The sequence below is a fragment of the Neopelma chrysocephalum genome, unplaced genomic scaffold (genome assembly GCF_003984885.1).
Source record: "Neopelma chrysocephalum unplaced genomic scaffold, ASM398488v2 Primary Assembly neopelma1_71, whole genome shotgun sequence".
Lineage (NCBI taxonomy): Eukaryota > Metazoa > Chordata > Aves > Passeriformes > Pipridae > Neopelma > Neopelma chrysocephalum.
In genome coordinates this window covers 15,562,628-15,584,114 of record NW_020897731.1, presented here as the reverse complement: position 1 = coordinate 15,584,114, position 21,487 = coordinate 15,562,628, and the positions used below count along the sequence as shown (strand labels likewise).

General features: G+C 39.1%; 1 protein-coding gene across 3 annotated transcripts in view; it reads right to left on the bottom strand.

Moving 5' to 3' along the window:
* LIMCH1 (LIM and calponin homology domains 1) overlaps positions 1–21,487 on the bottom strand; it is a 180,999-nt gene that overhangs the window by 67,636 nt on the left and 91,876 nt on the right. For 2 of the 3 annotated variants that reach the window (XM_027686325.1, XM_027686327.1), the window contains exons 4-6: positions 7,002–7,108; positions 3,913–3,943; positions 676–786 (exon numbers count right to left, since the gene is read on the bottom strand). In XM_027686325.1, coding sequence (XP_027542126.1) covers positions 676–786; positions 3,913–3,943; positions 7,002–7,108 — 249 coding nt within the window. Of the gene's footprint in view, positions 1–675; positions 787–3,912; positions 3,944–7,001; positions 7,109–12,229; positions 12,312–21,487 lie in introns of those variants that run through there. The other variant, XM_027686326.1, reaches the window with a different exon arrangement.

Sequence of the window (21,487 nt, the reverse complement as noted above, 5' to 3'; positions counted from 1 at the left end):
CACGGGGAGGAAACAGCAGGCGTGAAGCTCTCTGTGGACTGGAGAATCTATCTACGTGGCCTTTCATGAGCACTATGTCTGACACATGCAATGCTAACATGTGGTGATGCCATCTTCTTACAAGCTGCTCCTTGCCCCTTCCATCCCCAGGGAAATGCATTCTTGGTCATCAATGCTAAACAACCTGATTCAAGGTTCAGGGCATGCTGGAATGCTCAACCAGAAGTCCCCAAACTACCCTAGAGCAATCACAACTTTTCCTTTCCAACAGAGCTCAGTTCATAAACCACCAAATATGATTTCAGCCAGAATTTAGAGCTTGGCAAAACACAGATTTATCATAACTATATCCCTGGTGAAACATAATCTCCTTCCCTTCCCCTTCAGCTTTATTTAGATACTTCGGTTTGATGCTTTATGTTGCAACATAAAACCAAAAAAGTTGCCCATGAGACTGAATGTTTTAAAGAGGAAAAACTCTGCTCTTGCAAGTCTGACACCTTCCTTTTGAGTCTCAGCTCTTCTAGCTGAAACTTGGTGTCATAAATGCAAAAACTCACACCAAAACATATGGAAACTCCAGCCCCCTCCTCTCATATTGAGCAACAAACAGTTTATTTATGGGACTAATAGTTTGAGCTAAATTTCCATTCCCAAAACACAACAAAAAGATACCTTTCTCATTTGTGCCAGGAAACCTTCAAATTCCTTCAGGTTCAGGGTTGATCCGCTATATGACGTGCAGCTGTTTGCCGCTTTCCCTAGCCAATAAATGGTGACTAATACCTGCAGAAGTTAATAAGAATTAATTTAAGCCATCTACACAGTCACTTAGCTAAATTTACTTCCCTTCAGCATCCCTGATTTATTCTAAACTGCACAGTGGCACAAGATTTTGCTATAAATCAGAATTTAAAGGGAAGTGTCTGTCAAAGGTTAAACATAAATACATCAGGTAACTGTGAAAATTTAAACAGTCCTACACAATATGTAACTTAACACATTATCTCCCTGGTATTTTTAATAAAAATAATACAACTGTCATGTCTGCCTGGAAAAGAAACAGAAAAAATGAATCTGAATAGAAAAACTAGACAAATATATTTGAAACTGTCTAGAAGACACATAAATATATGTTTGTAAACCCAAAAAGAAAAAAATCCCTAAAGAGTACTGATACTAGAAGTCATTAATTAAAACCATTAAGACCAAGGGAATAAACAAAACATCTTGAATGAGTGCCTGCCTAAAAAACATTTCATATGTGTGCCTGTCTATTTCAAGGAGAGAAAAGGAAGTCTCATTTTTAATCATCCTAATGTAATTAACTAGATGATACAGGAACATTTACTTCTTGGCTTCTGCTAGCTTATTACAACAACTTGTTATAACAGCTTAAGAAATGCTTAATAAAGAAGATGAATAAATAAAGATTAATCAAAAGCCATGAGTATCTGGTTGTTTCTATCAGACTACAGGGGAAAGAGTTAGTGGTTTCATTCAAGTTCTGACTTGCTGCTTCTTCACAACTCAAAAGTCATTTCAAAACTAGTGAGGGGAAAAGGCCAAGAATTGCTCTTGCAAGTGTTTATATACCCTTTCACTCCTTTAAGTAGCAAAGAAATCTGCCCTGACACTGCTGGTGTTGCACACATTTTAGGAAAGGAGAAATTAAGATGCTTAGGATGGTCAAATCCAACAACTCCAAAAATGCTGTTGTTTACACCATACAGAGAAAGTCCTTCTCTGCACCCACATATGCGCCTACACTTAAAGCAATGTCTTTAATGGCACCTGTGCAGCAGCAATTTGGACTGGAAACTGATCATCAAAAGCAATTCAGTTCAGTGTTTTGCACTGGACAAAAATGACAAACCATCACCTCAGAACTTAGGGCTTTTTCTCATTTAATGCTCATTATTTTGGCATATTCTGTGACAGTGCAAAGTATTTAACTGCAGAACAAATAGGAAATATTTTGATGTGGAAAAGATGTGCAACCAATAATAAATAATAGTTGCCATTAACTGTATCAAAAAAGTTACATTAACTGAAATATAGTATTTTATGTTCTGATGGGACAGGGCCATATACTTCATACTATATAGCAAACTAAAGAAAACAAGACTAGCAAAAATCCCAAGGGGGTATTGGGAACAGGCATCTTTCAGACTCTTCTTCCCTAAAACATGCACCCATATTCCTCCAGTGCTTCCTCCTCAAGCAATATATGCTGGACTTTTCCCATTGACTTGCTCTAGCATCCCCATTTTTCATTTAAGTGTGATGTCCAAAATTATGCAGCACTACAGGTGAGGCCCTGTCAGAAAAGGATACTGTGTATGACATACAGATCCTCAGTTTAAAAACAACGGTGGTGCATAATGTAAAATATGTATTTTATATATAAATATAGTTTATATTTTTCTTTAGTTTATAAATAGTATACATGCCATAAAATATCTGAGTAACACTTTTAATAAAGTTCAAAAATTTTCCCCTTGTTTTAAAATTACATCCAAATCAATACTACTGTGCTGAGTGAAAGGAGGTGGTTTCGCTAGTACTGATTTTTTTTTTTTTATCTTGAAACAACCTTTATCTGAGCTTTTATCCTTCAACTAGCACTACTTGACAAATTTATGCAAAGAATTCTTACAGTATATGTTCTCAAGTTAAATGATAACACTTGCAAATATAGTATTTTGGCAACCAGGAAACTGTCCAATTCATTTTGCCACTTAGTTCACTGATGAAGGATGTGGTATTTTTATTTATTTCTGCTAGCATTTAATCACTTTCTCTCTTCTTCCCTTCTTTATTTGAGAGAGGAAAAAACTGGATAATTTCACATTTGCAAGCAATTCCTACTGGCTGCCAGCCAAGGTTGCAGGATCATGCACCTGGAAAGCATATATTGCCTAGAAGCACATCATGGAAGATATTTTTGAAACTTTACCTTTAAAACAATACATATGTACAAAGATATTTAGCCAGTGCCCACAATACCAAAGGTGAAATACCAAAGGTGAACTAAAATACCAAAGGTGCTAAAATACCAAAGGTGAACTCTTCCCCTAAAACTTTGTGTGCTGGGTGCAGAAGATACTACTCTGATGGTGATGATGGGAAAGATAGGATGAAATAATTTGGGGGAGGGGGTGTTTTTGTTATGTTTGGGGTTTTTTTACCCACAGCCATAATTATTGGCTTGCAATGTTACTAGGAAAAGATCTTGGCATTTCCCATCACTTTATAGGGATGTGAGCCAAATACAAAATCGAATTTCTACCAGTTTACAGCTGACTAAGGACAGACAGCTTGCTAGGTTTTAAGAGAATAACTAACTCTGAGCAAAGTTTAGACATTTTCTTTTCCACTTAACAATTACAGGATCCACTACCACTGCAATTAGTTTAAATTAACAAGACATTTAAGTTAAATGGAAATAATCTTTCTTGGGAAACACTAATTTATTTGGAAGAACTATGAGAAAACTAGCAAACCTGATAGTAAAGACTTGCATCCAGATCTGATGATCATTTTGCTTAATTTTAAATGCTTTGTGCAAATGCACTTTATGTCACTATATTCATGAAGGGCTACAAAAGTGTCGCTTCATGGGCGAGTCAGACCGCTCCCAGTACACTGCATACTGGACAGCACAGAAATCACATTATTTATCACTTATCCAAAAAAAGACAAATGTTCTCTATTTTATTTCTATTGTAAGGCTGCTTTGCCATAGCAGCTCTACCTAAATTTCCAGCAGAACCTAGTTAAGTTTGTATTCAGAAGCACTTTTCAGCAATACTTATCTGTACTCAGTTTTTACTGACATAATTCTTGCTCAGGCCAAATACAGGATTAAACAGACAAAAAAACTCAACAAACTCCAAGGGATGTACTTACATTTTTCAGCTTCCTACTATAGTCAACGTTCCTGGTTGCACACACAAACACACACACCAAAAAAAAAAAAAAAAAAAAAAAAAAAAAAAAAAAAAAAAAAAAAAAAGAGAGAGAGAGAGAGAGAAGGGAAAAAAAAATCAGAAAGTAGACACACTTTCCAAGAGCCTAATCACATTTTCCCTAACAAAATCCTGCAGAATGCTTCTGCTGGCTGAAAATACATGAAAGCTAAGAAGATGCAGTTCACACATTCATTTATTCATAACATGGGAGTATTTTGTCACCATTATTTCAATCATTAAATTAGAACTCTGGAAGCACAAAAATAAAATGTGTTTATAATGGTCCCACATTAAAGTAGAACAGTGCCAAAAATATTTCCTTTAAATAGAGTTGCTGATTTCTTACAAAAAGAAGACAAAGGTCCTCACTGCTAAAATACATTTTGCAGTTATCACAGGTTCTGCTCTGTGATAAATCATGCAACCCATACAGATTGTGGAAGCAACTGAACATGCACAGGAGACATCACCAAACATTACGGAAATATTGCAGGAGCTTCTGTGGAAACAAGACTCACAAAGAACAAAGTAGATGGGTGAAGCAACAAAGATCCTGTCACTTAAAACAGAACCTGCTGTGGAAAACATTTATTTTTTGAATGTATACTTGAGTGCTCAGACTGAACATTGGCATCCTTCTCAATTTATTTTTTTTTCTCCAATGTTCCTGAAAGGTTGGAATTTTTATGTTAGAAACAACAAGGCACAAAGTTTGTGCAAACCTGAACATTTCAAATTCAGCAAAGAAAGAACTAAAAAAATTGGAGGAAGTGTATATGACATTTAAGTGCTGAAAAATAAATAAAACTACTTCAGATTTAGTAAAGATTGTCTCCTGATTATTGTCTTCTACTATAACAGTAAGACCACTCCAGCACGAAAGGTTACCTGACAAAACCAAAAGTAAATGTACTTAAATCTGTTAGAACAACAAAAGCCTAAATATAGGCAATGGTAAAACCAAGTATTTTTTGATAACATCTTCTTAAGCCAAAATTTTGTCCACCAATACCCACACACTAAGAAAAATAGAACAGTCCTGTTTTTTTTCTTAATAAAATAACAGTGGAAAAGAGTCTTGTTTAACAAGTCAGGAAGAAATTCTTTACAGCATTAGCTCATAACTTTTATAAGCAGAATGATCCAAAAAACCAGATCTGATGCATACCTCAATTAACACCTATATGAAAAAAAAAGGTTAACATTTCATTATGTTAATCATGTGCAATAATGTCATATTCATCCTCTACCATAAAACAAGTAACATTTTCACCATGTTTAAAAAATAACCCAAAAGTCTACAAAAAGGGGAAAAAAATCACCTTCATGCTTTGGGAACTAGCTAGCAGAAGACATGTCTTCAACATATTTCTCTACAAGAGTCATGGACTTGGCTTGTACAGCTCAACTCAGTTACTCAGCATGATCTTGGCCAGTGCTAGGAAAACATTTGGCTCATTTCCACAGCTGCTTTCTCTGAAATCTTGATGGGGAAAAAAAAGCCATGCCAATGAGATGCTTCACATCTATCTAGCATCATCTTCAGCAGAGGGCCAGGCCAGCTCTGCAGAGTTTATGATGTCAGGTTTAACTTGGTGACATGCTGGACAGCTCTCCTTGGAGCTCCTTCCTAGTCCCAGCATCTCAGCCTGCCTCCATCAAGGTACTCCATCCATCCTCAAACCCAAAAGATCAAGATGTTTATCAGAAAAACCCTTTCTTTCTAATGTCATATGGAGATTAGGGTTTTAAATAGAGATTAGGGATTGCTTTGCAACTCTCTCCAGTCACTCATTGTAATGATTTTATAGGACATCATGAAGAACCTTTTTCATTACAGTATTATCAGATTTAGAAGAAATGTCACATAGCCCCCTCTCACTGGTATGTATAGGCAAGAAAACCTCATATTAGAGTCAGAACCTTGGAAAGGAGTAAAAAATGGGAGACTATTCCTTCAAACAAGGAAAGTGGCCAATTTGATTTTCAGAGCCTTCAAATTTTCCCAGACAATGCTTGAAAACCATAAAAACTTGCCCAGCTTCCATTGCCAGAGAAGAATAAAAAAAAAAGCTGCTGAAATTCAGTAGATTGTTTCCACATACTTTTCTAAAATGGGTATGTCTGACTAGGATTTTATTAGTGATCATTTTGGCTAAATGAAACGAGGCCATTCAATCAACTCAGCATCATTTTCTGCTCTGTAGACCAATAACTTCTGTTATAACTGTAATATTACACATGATAGACCCAAGACTTCCAGGAAAACTTTTAAATAACACCAATCACAAATTTTGTTAATTTTATGAGACTGTGGGGTGCTCTTGCTTTTGGAGGGAGAAGAACTTGTGCAATTTGTGTGGTACTAGGTGTGTGGCTTTGGTAAGAAAGTATCTAAACTGTGGCACTTCCAGTCCGCACAGACATCTTCAGCCCAATTACTGCTTCCCAATCTATAGTTCCTGTAGGGAAATAAACAGACTGTGCTCATGTCTGCACCTCATAGAGTTATAGAGGCCTATATTGCAAAATAGAACACTTTAATCTGAGCTTTGATTTTTTTTTCCCCAGACTACAATAGTTCATTAGTTGGACAGACTAAATTTAGACTCAGGAAAACCCCCAAGTCCCTCAGAATCTCGTCACGTAACTAAAACAGTATTTTCACAGAATCATAGATTATGCTGAGTTGGAAGGGACCCACAAGGATCATCAAGTCCAACTCTTAGCCCTGCACAGGACCATCCTCAAGAGTCACACCATGTGCCCGAGAGTATTGTCCAAACATTGTCCTATTTTAAAGAGCTGTGGTTGATCTCTGTGGGAAAAATAACAGCCCTTAGACAAAACCTGTTGAATGGAACAATCTATTCTTCCCAGCACTGAAGGTTTCCCAAACCTCAGCTCCCTATTTGCTTTATACGAGTGACAGTTCTAAAGCCTTTTTGCTTATCCTTAAATATTTACTATTGCATCACATGCATCTGAGGCTGTAACATGCTAATCACAAACTGCTTTTGTACTTACTTGATGGTTACTCTGTTTGATGTGTCCTGCAGATCACCAGGATCAAAAAGCTGAGATTCCTTAAGTCCCAGCTCTTTGCAGCCTCGTAAGAATAATATGATATTATCCTGAAAAGAGACACAAAAAAAACCCCAACACTTTTAACTCTCCTTCATTTAAAAATATATCTTACCAAACCAACCTCTTTCTAACTCCATATCTGTTTGTGAACAGTCATACCACCAGCTAAATGAAGAACCAAAGACACTTCCAGTCACATAATTTAAGAAGTCAGCATAGATTTTATTTGGAAACCTGATAGATATTAAACTTCTTTCCTTTTCTTTTTATTTTTTCCCCCGAAATATGTAACTACAACAAGCTTATTGACTTGCTTCTTTTCAAACTCAGATGTTGGCAACTTTTTTAACTGAAAAAGCCCTGTAATTTCCCCACCTACTGATGTAGGCTGCCAACACAACCTCAGCATGTTATGGGGTAGAAAAGGCAGGATTTCTGAAGGAACCAGGAAGAGTAGATATGAAACAGCCCACCACCATTTAAGCAAGCAGCTTGTTCAGAAAAGATTTTCCATGTCAATATGAGCAAGCCAGTTAACACAACTGCTCTCTTGCCTCTCCAGCCTTAACCAGTCAGAAGCCACTGAAAAAAGAGTGGCTTCTTCTGAAATAAAAACCTTGAAGCTACACTTAAGGTGACTACTGTCTGTAAGAAGAAACAACACCAACTGTGTAACACTTTTTATGAAGGATTTACACTTTTCAAAGGCTAAAAATTAAAAACCTATAACTAAGAGAGACTAAGCACAAATTGATAAAATCCTCTTTCAAACCAAATGCAAGTGATGACACAGGCTTGTATGCAGACGATTAAATTTGCATGTGCACCTTTACAGTTAATATATGTTTTATACTTACACACATGTATGTACACCACTCCCATTTACAGAACCAGTGAATATTTCTTACATGGATACATCTTGAAGGTCAGTAGAGAACAAGTGTTTAGACATGTATGTTTCTAGATCAGCAACTGCAACGCTAGACGTGTGAAGAAGTAAAGACATAATGTACAGCTTGATATTCTCTGAGGCCTCTCATCTCAAATCTCCAACTAAATTTAAGCTGCCACGTGAAGAGTTACAAAGGAGCAGAACCACAGAGTGTGGCAGAGACCTCCATTTTTGTAAAAGCTAGGAACCAGAGGAGCCTGGGTAGTGTTTAGCTCTTACCCACCCTTCATGACAGAGCAGGATTGGTGAGCAGGGCTCTCTCCACATCTGCTCCCAGGCCTTTGTTTGAGTGGGAGGCCATGGCTCTTCGAGAGCAGCCCTGTTTGTTCTGTTTAGGGACAGCAATCAGAATGCTAATCACTGCAGCTCTCAGCATGCCAACACTCTCACACACAAAGCTTGCCAGCCACACCGTATAAAATAAAGACTTGGAAATTCAGAGGAGTCCAAATCTCCCTTTCTTCCCTGGCTGAAATTTAACAGCTCTGGAGGGGAGCCAGGGGGAAAGGAACAGCAGTTGAGAGAGTAGAGCATCCATAACCCAGGGAGACAGCATCATTCATGACACGAAAAGATGCTTGTAAAATTCTCCATCTGGCTTACTGTTTGCATTATGATTTTTCCAACTGCATTGTGAATAACTCTTGTGTTTGGTCTTTCATGGAGGACAGTTCTGGTCACTTTCAAATGCTGGGTAGATCAATGTGTAAATCTAATAAAAATGCAAAAGCATTCAAAAAAAGTTCCAAACAGTATTGCCAAATTTAACAAAAATATACAGGACATAGAGGACATAGTAACCTAATAGGCTTAGAAAACAACCAAAGGAGGAGGAACGTGGGAGATAACTAATTGCACCCAATCTTTATGCCAAAAGTTCACAACCAAGTTATGATAAGCAGTAACAAAAATACCAGTCCATTTGGCAGCCATGTAGTTTGGAAACTCAGTTCTTCCATTGATGAACAAATGTCCACTTCTCAAAAAAACAGTGTTATCACCCTATGCCTGTTTGCCTACATGCTTTTATTTTGATGGTCATCATAGGAAAAACACTCACCAACAGTCACTAACATCATCACCCAAACAATTCCTCAGAAAGCTAATATCTTGTATGGGCACAAAGAATCACACATAACAACAAGATGCAATCAGTGAGCACAGAAAGAAGTTTTTACTTTTGCTAACAATCTCGTAATTTTTATTTCCCAATGGTACTAAAAATGGCCAGTTGTTTAGACAGATTGAAAAAAACAAAGGCCAACAAAAAAGATATTTTCAGGTGTCGTATTTATTCAAGAACACCTGCCTAGGCTGCCTAAGCCCAAGCCAAAAACGTATCTCATTCTACTGCAAAACTAAACTTTTCCTAGTTTGCTCTAATACAGATGAAATTCGCATGTTAGTACCATTGAGACACTGGAGAAAAGCAGTCATAAGCCACTAAAAGGAGAAAGGAGTCTTAACATTAAGACCCAGCTCCCAGCAAAGCTTTCCCTCAGAATTACTACACTTTGCATTGATCAGGTACTGTCTTCTTCAGTTTTCAAAAAATTTTTTTTACATCTTTTGAGAGGATTTTTTGTTCAGTGTCTGTTAGCTGCAACTATACATGTTTTGTAGTCACCTGAAGTCCTACTTTCTGTCACTGTTGAAGAAACTAAAAAAGAAAAAGATGCCAGGTTTACGAGTAGCAATGTATATGAAACATCCTTACTTTAAATAAGTGACTGAAAAGACACATTTAATGTGCCTGCCCAGCTCCTTATAACTTGACAGAGTTAAATAGGTCATGCAAATGGGTCACGCTGCAATGGCAAGGATCACAGCGTGGCCAGCTGCTGTGCCTCAGCTAACGGGGTGGTATCTTTTACAGTGGTCTCAGAAGACACATGACCAGAATTTGGTCCCTTTGGCAGTCCCTACAAGGCACTAACACACAATTTCATCAATACATTAGATGGAGATGATATTGCCTTTCTCTCAGCTATTACTTGCTGCAACTGTCTCATGCTCATGGTTTTACTCCACGGCATTACAATCAAAAATCTTCTGGCTTTTGTCCTTCATACACACAGAGGAAAAGCAAGTTGACAGGTTACAGTCTAAATTTATTTTGCAAATTTTCTCTATTCTTTTAAAATATAAAATTTTATATCTATAAATATATTTATACAGATCTATAAATTATAGATCTATAATCTACAGATATCTACAGATAGCTATAAAATTTTAACTATGCTTAATTGATAAGATGACAGAAAGTCTAAATAGGCTGCTTACAGAAGACAAATACTTCAGTGTGGTGACAGACACAGGACACAAGCATAGGATACACCAACAGATTAAATCCCAATCCTTTTCTGCTTTCCTCAGCAGAGCCCTGAGAGTTCCTGTTAGATCAGCACTATAAGCAATATCATTTACTTGTCAGTATAGAAAACCAAAAATTATTAATGTAAATGTTTTGCTTTACTGAATTTCAGAAACAAAAAATTAACCAACACACAAAACTACAAACTCTCAGGCAAAGTCAGCCATGAACCAGTAAGAAGGGTCATGGGCAGATAAGGGTGCAGAAAGGAAAAAGGGAAGGGAAAAATGCTCCTGCACTCACAACTTCATTTCAACACCATCACATTTTCATCCTTTCTGGAGTGTAATCGACAGACTTACCTCTACAAAATCACTTTGCCAGGAAAACCACCTGCAGGTAATGCAAAGAGAGTAGGTGGTTTAGGGGGGTTACACCTTCATGGAAGTGCAGGGAGGAAAAAATAATGCACTGCTCACTTGTAATCATTTTTTGTTTGGTTGGTTTTAACCTCTGTATTACAAATATGAAAAAATGTTCATTGTATAGCATTAAGCCATTTTCCTCATGCACAAAGTGGTGCACAAAATCCTGAATCCTGTAAAAAACCCCAGAAATTGGCAGTTGAGCAGGACAGACACCCTGAAAAGTCACTGCAAATTCACACAGTAGCACAGCCAACACACAAGATAGCTCAAGCTAGCGAGAATCAAATATTCACAGCAGGCAAATTCTCTCCATAGGATCTGCTGATCAGATGCAATGGCAAACAGCTTGAATTTGGCCCACTTCCATTCCTTTCATCTGCCACAATAGTATACAAAACATTCTCACTGTATTCACACTGCAAATCGGTCCTACAGCTTATCACTGTGGAGCCATCACTTGTAATGTGCTACTGCATGGCCTGGATGAGATATACAGATAAACCTGGGGAAAATAAAAGCTAGCCTAGCTGTATGTCTGCACGGAACACTGCATAAAACGCCAAATACATGCCACTTCTGTGAGTTGGAGATATTATTAGTTGCCAGTAGCACTGCTCTGTTTTGCAGGACAGCTGCAGACAAACAGGTGGCCTTTTTCATTTCTGGAATGCTGATATTTTCCCTGCTCCAGAATAAATTGGAAGATCTCTTAAAAAAAAATTTCAAACTGCTTTTCTGAGCAATTTCCAATTCAGACTCTTTAAAGCCTTTTGTTTGCTCTCAACATATCTTCCAAATTCTCTTTTTTTTCCATTTTTTGTGAGTAATTAGTGGTGGTAATTTATCTACATAAAAGCAATGGATCTTGTCTGATTCACAGGCTCACAGAAATATTGAAATACTCTGTTCAAGTACACCAGGAAAAAACTTTTTATGAGAAAGGCTGGGAACTTTTTACATATATATATGTGTGTGTGTGTGTGTGTATGTATATATGTGTATATATGTGCGTATACATACATACATATACATATATGCTTTACTGTATATGTTTCACTATATATGTGTTTAACTATACATATATGTTTAACTATATATATATGTTTCACTATATATATGTGTGTATATATGTGCCGTTTACTGTTTATACAATATGCTTCACTGTATATATAATAAAACTTCACGAAACATAAGTTTTCTATGGCAGATTCAAAATCACTAAATTTGGGAGGAACTCGATCGCACCTGGGACACATTCACTTAGAAGCTGAGATGGTTAATCTCCAGAAGAGGAAGGCTGACAGCACACCAGAACTGAAGGCAACTACCCCCCTAGAACAGCAAGGGGAGTCAGGGCTGCTTACATCCCAAAAAGATTCTGTCACACAATAGCCTCACCCACGAAAATTAAACGCTAGTGGGGAAAAACAGAAACAGATGAACCCCGGGAGCATGGAGGGAAAGCAGGACTTACCAGCCCGCCAGCCGGACCGATCCTCTTGTCCCCCAGCGGCAGCCGGGCCGGGCGGGAGCGGCACAGCTGCGGCTGCAGCCCCAACTCCACCCACCGCAGCGCCGCTTCCCGGCACCCGCCCGGGCACTGCGCGGCTGGAGGGCAAAGCACGAAAGTTAACGAGCGTGGGATCCTGCGAGCTGCGAAGGGAGGAGGCAGGTCCAGAGAATAAACACAGCGATGATCAGACTAAACCAGCAGGAGTAGGGCACACCGGGCGGGCATGCTGGCTCCGTAGGCAGGGCCTTCCAACACGTCGCTGGAAGAAGCTGACGAAGACTATCTTTGCCAAGAAAGCCCAGCCTTTGTCTGCTTCTTTTTGCACAGTCAACAAGGAAAAGATGTGCCTCCTCCAAAACCAGCCCTGCTCCCTTAACAAAAAGGCAAAACCCACCTTAAAACTGCATGAAGAAATGGGCCAGTTGGTACCATACTGCAACTGCACAAAACACACCAGAAACCCCAAACGTGGCTCTAAGCAACCTTCAGGTAATATCTAAGGCTGCCTGAAGATAGAATCATAGATTTATAGAATCATCAAAATTGGAAGAGACTTTCAAGATCATCCTGTCCAGCTGTCCACACAGCATTACAACTGCAGCCCCTAAACCACAAACCCACATCGCCCAGCACCAGAACCAGACACCTCTTGAACACCTCCAGGGATGGCGACTCCACCACCTCCCTGGGCAACCTATACCAATGCGTGACCACCCTACAGTGAAAATTTTTTTCTAATACCTAAGTTGAATCTTCCCTGTCTCAGCTTAAAGCCGTTTCCTCTAGTCCTCTCACTGCAGGCACGGTGGAAGAAACTGACCACCACCTCACTACAACCAACCTCTTTTCAGTTGTAGAGAGAAGTGAGGTCCCCGTGGAGCCTCTTCTTCTCTAGACTAAACAAACCCAGCTCCCTCTGTGTTGCTCAGTACCCTTCCCCAAACATCTCGCTGAAAGTGCCAAGGTGTTTAGATCCTGCTGCTCCCAACCAGGCTCACTAGGTGCTGCAAGTGCTTAGAGCAAGAAGATGGGGCAGGAGGTGGGGGGGGGGGCTATAAAAAGCAAGCCAAAAATAAATGAAATGTGTTAAGTAAAGCAAATTTTAAGTATACTTGTCCTCAAGAAACTAAAAAGCAAATTTAAAATTAAAAGCTTGCAATTCTTTGAGAAAATCAGAAGCACAGCAGCGCTACTCAAGAAATTGTCTTGATATTTTCCTACATCTGTCCTTCACCACCAGATTATTTGCTTTTTAAGATCTTTGTCCTGTAACAAATTTCAGCAACCTTTATAAGCTCCTTATGCAATGCAGTGTATTATCACCATTTGTATGATCGTTATAACTAAAATCCCCAAAGAGGAATGACCATATTGTATATAATGCAAGGCAAATGCAAGTAGCTCAGGATATAAAATGGCACTGTATGTCCTGCGCAAGTAGTGAAAATTTCATGCTGGGTACAGAATGGATGACGTATCTTATTTCTGCAATTTTTTAAAAGAGCTTAAAGTCCCTGCAGCATGATATGATATAAAAGAAGAAACACTGTGGACAAGAAAGGAGAAGGATAACAGGAAAAGAAAGAAGAAAATAATGGGAGGAGACCACAGGAAAGAACATGAGCAAGAGCAGCCTTCAACTCAACAGGCAAAAGCAAACCACGGGGGGGTGGGAGGAGTGCACACATCATGAGCACAAGGCTGACCCTATGACTTCACTAGTTAAGTAGGTCCTGATATTACTCTTTGCTACATCAGGTCATTATCCCTGAAGGCACAAATAAAACATTTAAACAAATGGGGGCTCAGTCAACATCCATGTCTTTGGGGGAGAGAGCAATCAGATGATGTGAATTCCCTCAGATTTGCCAAACCCAAGATACACCCTGAGTAAGATGGCTTTGTTTACAGCAATGAAGACAGAACATAGACAGGCAGGGAAAACCCCCAAAGCATTTCAAGTCTATTCACTGGCTCTGATGCTGATGAAATCACAGCCAGATGTCAACGAGATGTCAGATTTCACCCGGTCTTGGAGAGGGAGTGCCTATCTGATGCCATATTCTATAGTAACAGCCATGCTATGGCCAAGGAAGAGGACTCCTCTCTGCACCTCACTCTCTCACTGTCTTTTTAGTACCAAATGACAGTGCTTGGCTTGGGTTTGGGCCTCAGTTTTATGACTTCTTCTGTTACCCACTTTTCACTTTATTTTTTTATGAATAAGGCTCACCAAGAGCAGGGTTAAAAACAAGCTTCTGTACAGTGAATTGCAGTCAAGCACTCCTAGAAGCTGCTGGGAATTCACCTTGCCAGATGGGTAAAATCCAGAGCTAGATGGGTAAAAACACAAAACTACCAAAAAAGTAAGGCCTGGCTCCTGTTGCTGCGATGGAAAGACCGTTATTTACTTCCTCTGCTTTGTTGGTTGGGCTACGGAGAGGGTCAATACAAAAACTGTGGCAGAGTGTGTCAAGGAAAGAGCTACAAAAGAGACAAGAAGGAAAGAAACATCACAACGGCAACGCTCTCAAGGCAACCGGAGCTTGCATCTGTGGCATCTACTCCTTCTTATCCATCCTCTTGGCAATAGTTGTGCTGTCTACCTGAAGGAGGGGAGAAAAGGTCATGAAGACAAATTTGACCTCTATTTGCACTCACATGATGAATGCAGGAATATGACTTCTAACTGAAACACAGACTTCAAGTGTTTCAACCCTGAAACCACAGCTAGTGCCACAATGCTTCCCTCAGGACATCCTTGCTGGGGAAACAGGACACTTTCCTTTCTCAGCACATCCTTGCAGCTGCTGCCCCCACAAATGGGTTCTATGGCAAAATATAAAAATGGGCAAGACATTCACAGCTAAGGAGAATGTCCTGTTTTCTATGTTTGGTTTCCATGTGTGTGATCTTCTGGACACAATGAAGCATTAAGGAAAGTACAGAGTCTGACTATGGATTTAGATCTCAAAAGACACCCATCCCAAACACACTGCTTAAAGAAAACAAAAATACATAAACTTTAAATCTAGAGTTGTGAGTCATAAGAACTACTACATCAGATACTGTGAAAACAAAACCAGTCTATAAGTAAAGCAGACCACCAAAGAAACTAACCTGAGCATTAAATATGGGAGAGTATGTTTTTTTCATAGACATAGTGTCAAAGCTTATCACTCTGCATACCAAAATAGGTAAATACAGCTGAATTACCTCCTGAGCAATATACCCAAAAGGTACAGCCCTAGGGTAGGCCAAAGGAACACCACAACTAGCTTAAGCTCCAACACAAGTCCTTCGTGTGTTACATATAGCCATCAACTAAAACCAAGCACTGCTGAATAAACCTGTGCCTTTCCAGACTGCTATCAGGGCAATTGTGTATTAAGCCATGGCACAACAGATATTTTTTAAAAACTACTTCTGTGTTCTGGCTAAGATAGTGTACTTTAATGGTAAAGATGATTACCTATGCAAAGCAAATCTATGTGCTAAAATTTATTCCATGTTTTCTTTAATTATATTAGCAGGTCTGCTAAAAGACAATACACTTCTTTTCACATACCCTGCCTTCCTCTTTCTGCTTGCAGAGTCCAAACCCCATGGGATCCCTTTGATCACATTTGATATCTCAGGGCACTGACACCCAACACCTGCTTTCTATATTTTGACCTGACTGTAGGGAAAATAACCTTGTTTTCCAGGAAGAGCACTGTTGACTACTCCAGGAAACTTGCAACAGGACCTTTGGGATGGAGTGGGTCTAGCAGAGAAGAAAATGAGGAAAAATTCTGTCCACCTGAAAAGGTGTGTCTGGGTGTCATTAACTATCTGACCAGCATCATCTGTTATAAACCAGTATAGGTAATGCAAAGCATAATCAGTGCATCTGCATGCACATTCAGAGATGACTATCTGAAAAAATACTTCTCACTACCAATACTGATCACTACCAATTGCTTTTCGTTTTTCTCTCTCACTACATCTAAAGCAGATGGCAAGGACCAAAAACAAAAATAGCAAATAGAAATGAGCAATAGTGAAATAGTGAGAATTACACATAATGCTTTTCTGATACACAAGAACCTGATTAATTAGAGACACAAAACTGTATTGGAGTTATAGTCTCAATGCATACCTTCCCAATGTCATTTATCAGCTGTCTTCCCACTCAGGCACAGAAGCGAATTTCATCACAGTTGTATAAGCCCCAAAAATATAGGATTTTAATGAAAACTTGTGCATAATGAATTTAATTTGAAGCTTTGCAACATCCAGCTGTATTGAACCAGCTGAGCACAAAACTTTGAACATTTGCAGCCACAGAACAGCTGAAAATTTCTAAAGGTTATTTTTAATGTTTGAAACTGTAAAGGTACAAAAGAAATTAGTACTTAAAATTAAAATTGATTTGACATCAAACCTCTAAAACTGAATGTATGACCAGTGCCTGCCACCTTCATAACACTTCTAATTGCAATAACTACTCACTACTACCATGACTTTACTTTCTTGCCCCATTCTTTTACATGGTATGTTCTCTTTTGCTTGGTATATTAAGCAAAGTTATCTTCCATTTAAAGCCAAAAAGTAGTAATAGTTGCCAGTACTTGGACTTCTCTCAGCAGACAGCAATCTACTGCAGGAATCAGGACACTATGCAGCCCAAGCTGTTGGAGGGCCTCTGCATCTCCATGTCCAAGTACAACTGCTGTAGGTGGGCCTTGAAAGATGCAAGAAAGCTGCCTGTGGGGGCTGGAGGCCTGGCAGTAGCTTTTAAAATCAGACCAAATCTCTATTCCCCAAGGCAAACAGCAAAATAATGAAACTGCCAGGGAGGACTCATTCCTGTTCAGTTCGTGACCTCTGCAAAAAAAGCAACAAATTCCACTTCTTCTTTCAAATTAAACATCTATTTTTTATTGCCAAGGAATATGTTTTAATAATCTGTGGTAGTCAAGGTTTGATAAAAATCAGAAATCTCTTTGCTGCTGTTACGTGATACCTGACATACATTTTCCCCCCACTCATAGCTTTGCATTTTCATGCCAACATTACATAAAACATACTGGACTTCTTTAATGTACAGGTTGGGGTCTCCTTGCAAATACTTCTAAAAGAAGCTGTTCAAGTCCAAAAAACACTATTTTTTTTAATTGGCTTTTTCTGCTGAATGAAGTTCCAGTACATTTGACTTGCAAAACCTACCTTTATTGTTTTTACTTATACTAAAAAAATAAATAGGAAGCTTTCATATTTAGAAATCTAGAATGATTTTGGTGAGGAAAAGTAGGGGGAAGAAAATTAATAATTTTCAATTTTCTGCAAGTGAATTTTACAGACAATCAAAATATCTGTGCAAAACTATGCTAAGTAAATCAGTGCCAGTTTGTAACTTTGACTGTATACAATGTAACAGCTTGAATTACTGAATACCCCAATACTAATCCATGTATCTGCCGTTTTTTCCCAGATTTGAAAACCTACATTTGGTGTCTAGATGGCATGGCCATAATTGTCAGTCATCTTCAATATCTGCAGCTTTGGTGGGGTTTTTTGTGGTGAATATTCAAGGCAAGATGAACTACCCAATAGTCTGGCAGTGATTTGTTTTGCATCCCTTTTCAATAATCAGTAAAGCATTCCCTAGGCATAATTCAAGAATTAGCACAACTATTCATAAAGCTATGGTAGCTGCAAACCTAGATGCATTGAGCAGAATAGCCAACTTAAATTACTACTGTTTGTTAAGTCTATAGAGGTCATGCAAATATGCCTCTGAAGGGCCATTTGGAAAGCAGGATTCATAGATTACATCTGGATGCCAGAGTAATTTGCAGTTGTGAAGACTAAGCTTTCAGGAGGAATAAAAAGTAGTCCATATTTAAGAAGCAGAATTTCCTCACATTAATGTACATAAAATCAATGGTAAAAACAAGAGGGAATGAGAGGACCACTTCTTTAATATGGTGTATTCCTATTGTAAGGCTTTTTTCCAGCTCTTTTACAATGTCTTGGTTCTGATTCCTCTGGACAGCAGAACAGAGGACAGAAAAGGATCTCTCCTCCTACAGGACAGATGTTCCTGTTGGTCAATTTTCTTCCAACACATTAGAGGTGTACTCTCTTCCCTTGGAATGCATAAAGCAACAAGGGTAGAAAGATGAACACATGCATCACACCAGGTCTTTAAGATCAGGAACTAAGCAGTGGAGATGGCAGAAATATCTTGTCTCACTTGTTGCTGATGGGAACAGAAAGGGGAAACAAATCAGTTATTCTTACATTTATTCTTAAAACTTCAGTTAATACCCTACCCTCTGTCCTTGACAGTCTTGAGATAACCTTTTGTTTGTTAGAGGAAAATAGCCAATTCAGCTTACCTGGGTATAACCAGTGGCTCCTGCTCAGAACAGTCACAAATAAGGCCAGCAGAGATATTCATGTACCATCAAACAACAAGCTTCCAACTCCTCACTGCTACTTCTGAAAACCTTTACAATTTAAAGCAACATTGAAACCTTAGTAAAACTTAGGTGATGAGACTATAAAGGAAAATAGTAAATTTGAAGTAAATATGATTTTTTCCTTTCCTCGGGAGAGGGATGGGACTCAGAGTTGATCAGAGAGAGGTGTATCTAGACAGCAGAACCAGTAGAGTCCAGCAAGATTATTAGGCCAGGCTTCAGAGGCCATGCAAGCAGGTGTACTAGCTCCAGCACCAATAAGAAGCTGCCAGGAAATTGGCTGATTTAAAGCACTGCAGAGCTCCAGTCCCCAGCCAGCTCACGTCTCCAAACCACTCCCACAGGCACAGATTTCTGGAGAATGCAAATGTTACACATGGCTACCCAAAATCAGCTCAAGGCCAGCAGGACTTATTGGCTTTGGCAAGTACCTCTACACTGCCGCTCCTAGCAACAGGGGAATATTCATCACAAAGTACTGCCTTGCTTGAATGCACAGACCCAGCTGATGCTCAGCACTGTGCTGAAGCCAATCAACCCTTAAATCTGGAGCCCCTATTGAGAGCTACCTGGGGTTTACAAGGTCAACAGATGTAGCCCGATACAAATACAGGGGCTACAGAGCTATGCAACCACCTTGGGTGATGCAGGAACACTGCCCAAACTGCAGCACAGGGGTCTCACCCACGCAGGAGGTGCCTATTCACATACATGCCAGCCAGTCCAGAGCTGCAGAGGGGCTTCAGCGTTCCCTGTGCTCTGCATGTGACTGCAGAGAGCCTGGACAGTCAGCTAGCACCTGAGCAGCACCTACTTTCTGGGGCTTTTTGGCAACCTGGAAATCCCCAAATGTGCTGTGCTGCACTGCTAAGCTGACCTCATGCCTTTGGGCCGCTTTCCCCCGAATGGAAAAGGCACTGGCGTCAAGTTGCTCTCCTGCAAGAGCTGTTCTGTGGCGGTCCCGAGCCAGGGTGATAGATGCTGCTGCCAAACCCAAGCAGGCTGTTCAGTGAGTTGCCCACGCCCACAACACAGAGGTTATCCAGGGTTCTCCATTCTTTGGCATATCCCAAACTCCACCTTCCATTATCCTGAATAGAGTAGTTGACTTATTTTCCTCTTATTTACTTCCCATTTGCTTCCTAACCTCAGTCTGGCATTCTTATTTCTCCAATCTGCATAGTTATAAAGGACAAGAATATTTGTATGCTGCTATAAGAAGAGAATAAATTATACTGGAAGCTGAGATGAAGAATACTGACCACAATCTTTGAAGTTCTTAGTGTGTAATTTGCTTACTTAATAGTTTGTATTAAGATTTAAGTGTTGGATTTCTAATATTGCTCATCAAATTTCAGCCAAACAAAATAGAATAAGCCAGGTGAACTACTCTTGGGATGATGAACTATCTGCAAGAATTTTTGATGCAAGTATGAGAACACCAAGAACTCTCAGTTCTTCAAAAATTACATAAAAGTCTGGAATTCAAGGAGTTTCAGTTCTCTAGGATCATATTGTAGAAAGTAAATTTTAGTCAGGATTGGGTGGCTCAAGAGATTTTAAAATAGTATTTAAAAAGCAAGTGATTAATCTCTGATCAACCACCGGGTAAGGACTAAAGAGCATTTAAGGTCTCAAACATCTCTGGGAACTAGCCAACTTAGTCTAATACTGTGGATGCTGACTCTAGGCAGATTTTGGATTTTCTCATGCACAGTCATCATACTTATGAGTAGCCTCCTCTAAATTTCACTAGAACGATTCCATCATCCTCCCCAAAATTCTGCATTACAGTTACGCCTATGAAGAGCTGATGGTAGAGAGACACCAGGTTTGCTGAAAACACTGTGCTGACAAATACCTTGTTTCTCTCTGTCCTTTTTTAACTGTGTCAATGTGGTGTTTCTTACTTACAAATTCCTGAAGGCAGAGACTTGACATGCCATATAGCATTTAGCATAAAAGGGATGAGGGGACTCATACCAGTAAGTTGATACTTTGCGGGAAAACAGATTTTGATCACTGCTGATTGCATCATGCAAAAATCTGAGATGCCTGAAAATGGAGGCCAGGCATGCCTGAAGATATAGCTCCCAAACTCCCTTCAAACTAATCATAATATTGGATTTTGCTGTTTGGGTTGTTGCAGACAGAATGAAAGAACAAGTAAAAATATTTCTGAAGATAAAGTATCACCCATTCTAAAATAATTCTGCTAATACCTTGCTTACTCAAATTTTTGTTGGACTGCAACTCTTCTCCAAGAGGATGTAATTATTTTGCTTCTTCCTTGTCTAAAATCCTAGTCCACTGACATACTAGATTCCACCCAGTCACTATTCAGCAGTGCAAAGATAAAATACAGGCATGCACACGGAGGAGGAAGATCAATCTAGCCTGCTTGCTTCTCAGAAAAAACAGAACAAAACAAAACCCAGCCTCCTTTGACAAACTTTATGTCATGTTTCTTTTTTTACATGTCTGTCACTAAACATTGCCTTTAGTTACAAATTTTGGGTGTTCTTTTGGCCCACAACATGTATTTATGTACTTACCTCTCTTTAAAGAAGGCTTTTGTAAAAGTTCTGACAGCAGTCTCTGGGAATCATTCTGTTTTATTTACCAGTTTGCAAATAGGTTTTGCAATTATTGATGCAATTCCTGCATTTTTTCATATTTTTTTAATGAAATATGGAAATATACAGTTTCCAATACATAGCATCAAGCCTGTAGTAGTAGTAGTCATTAT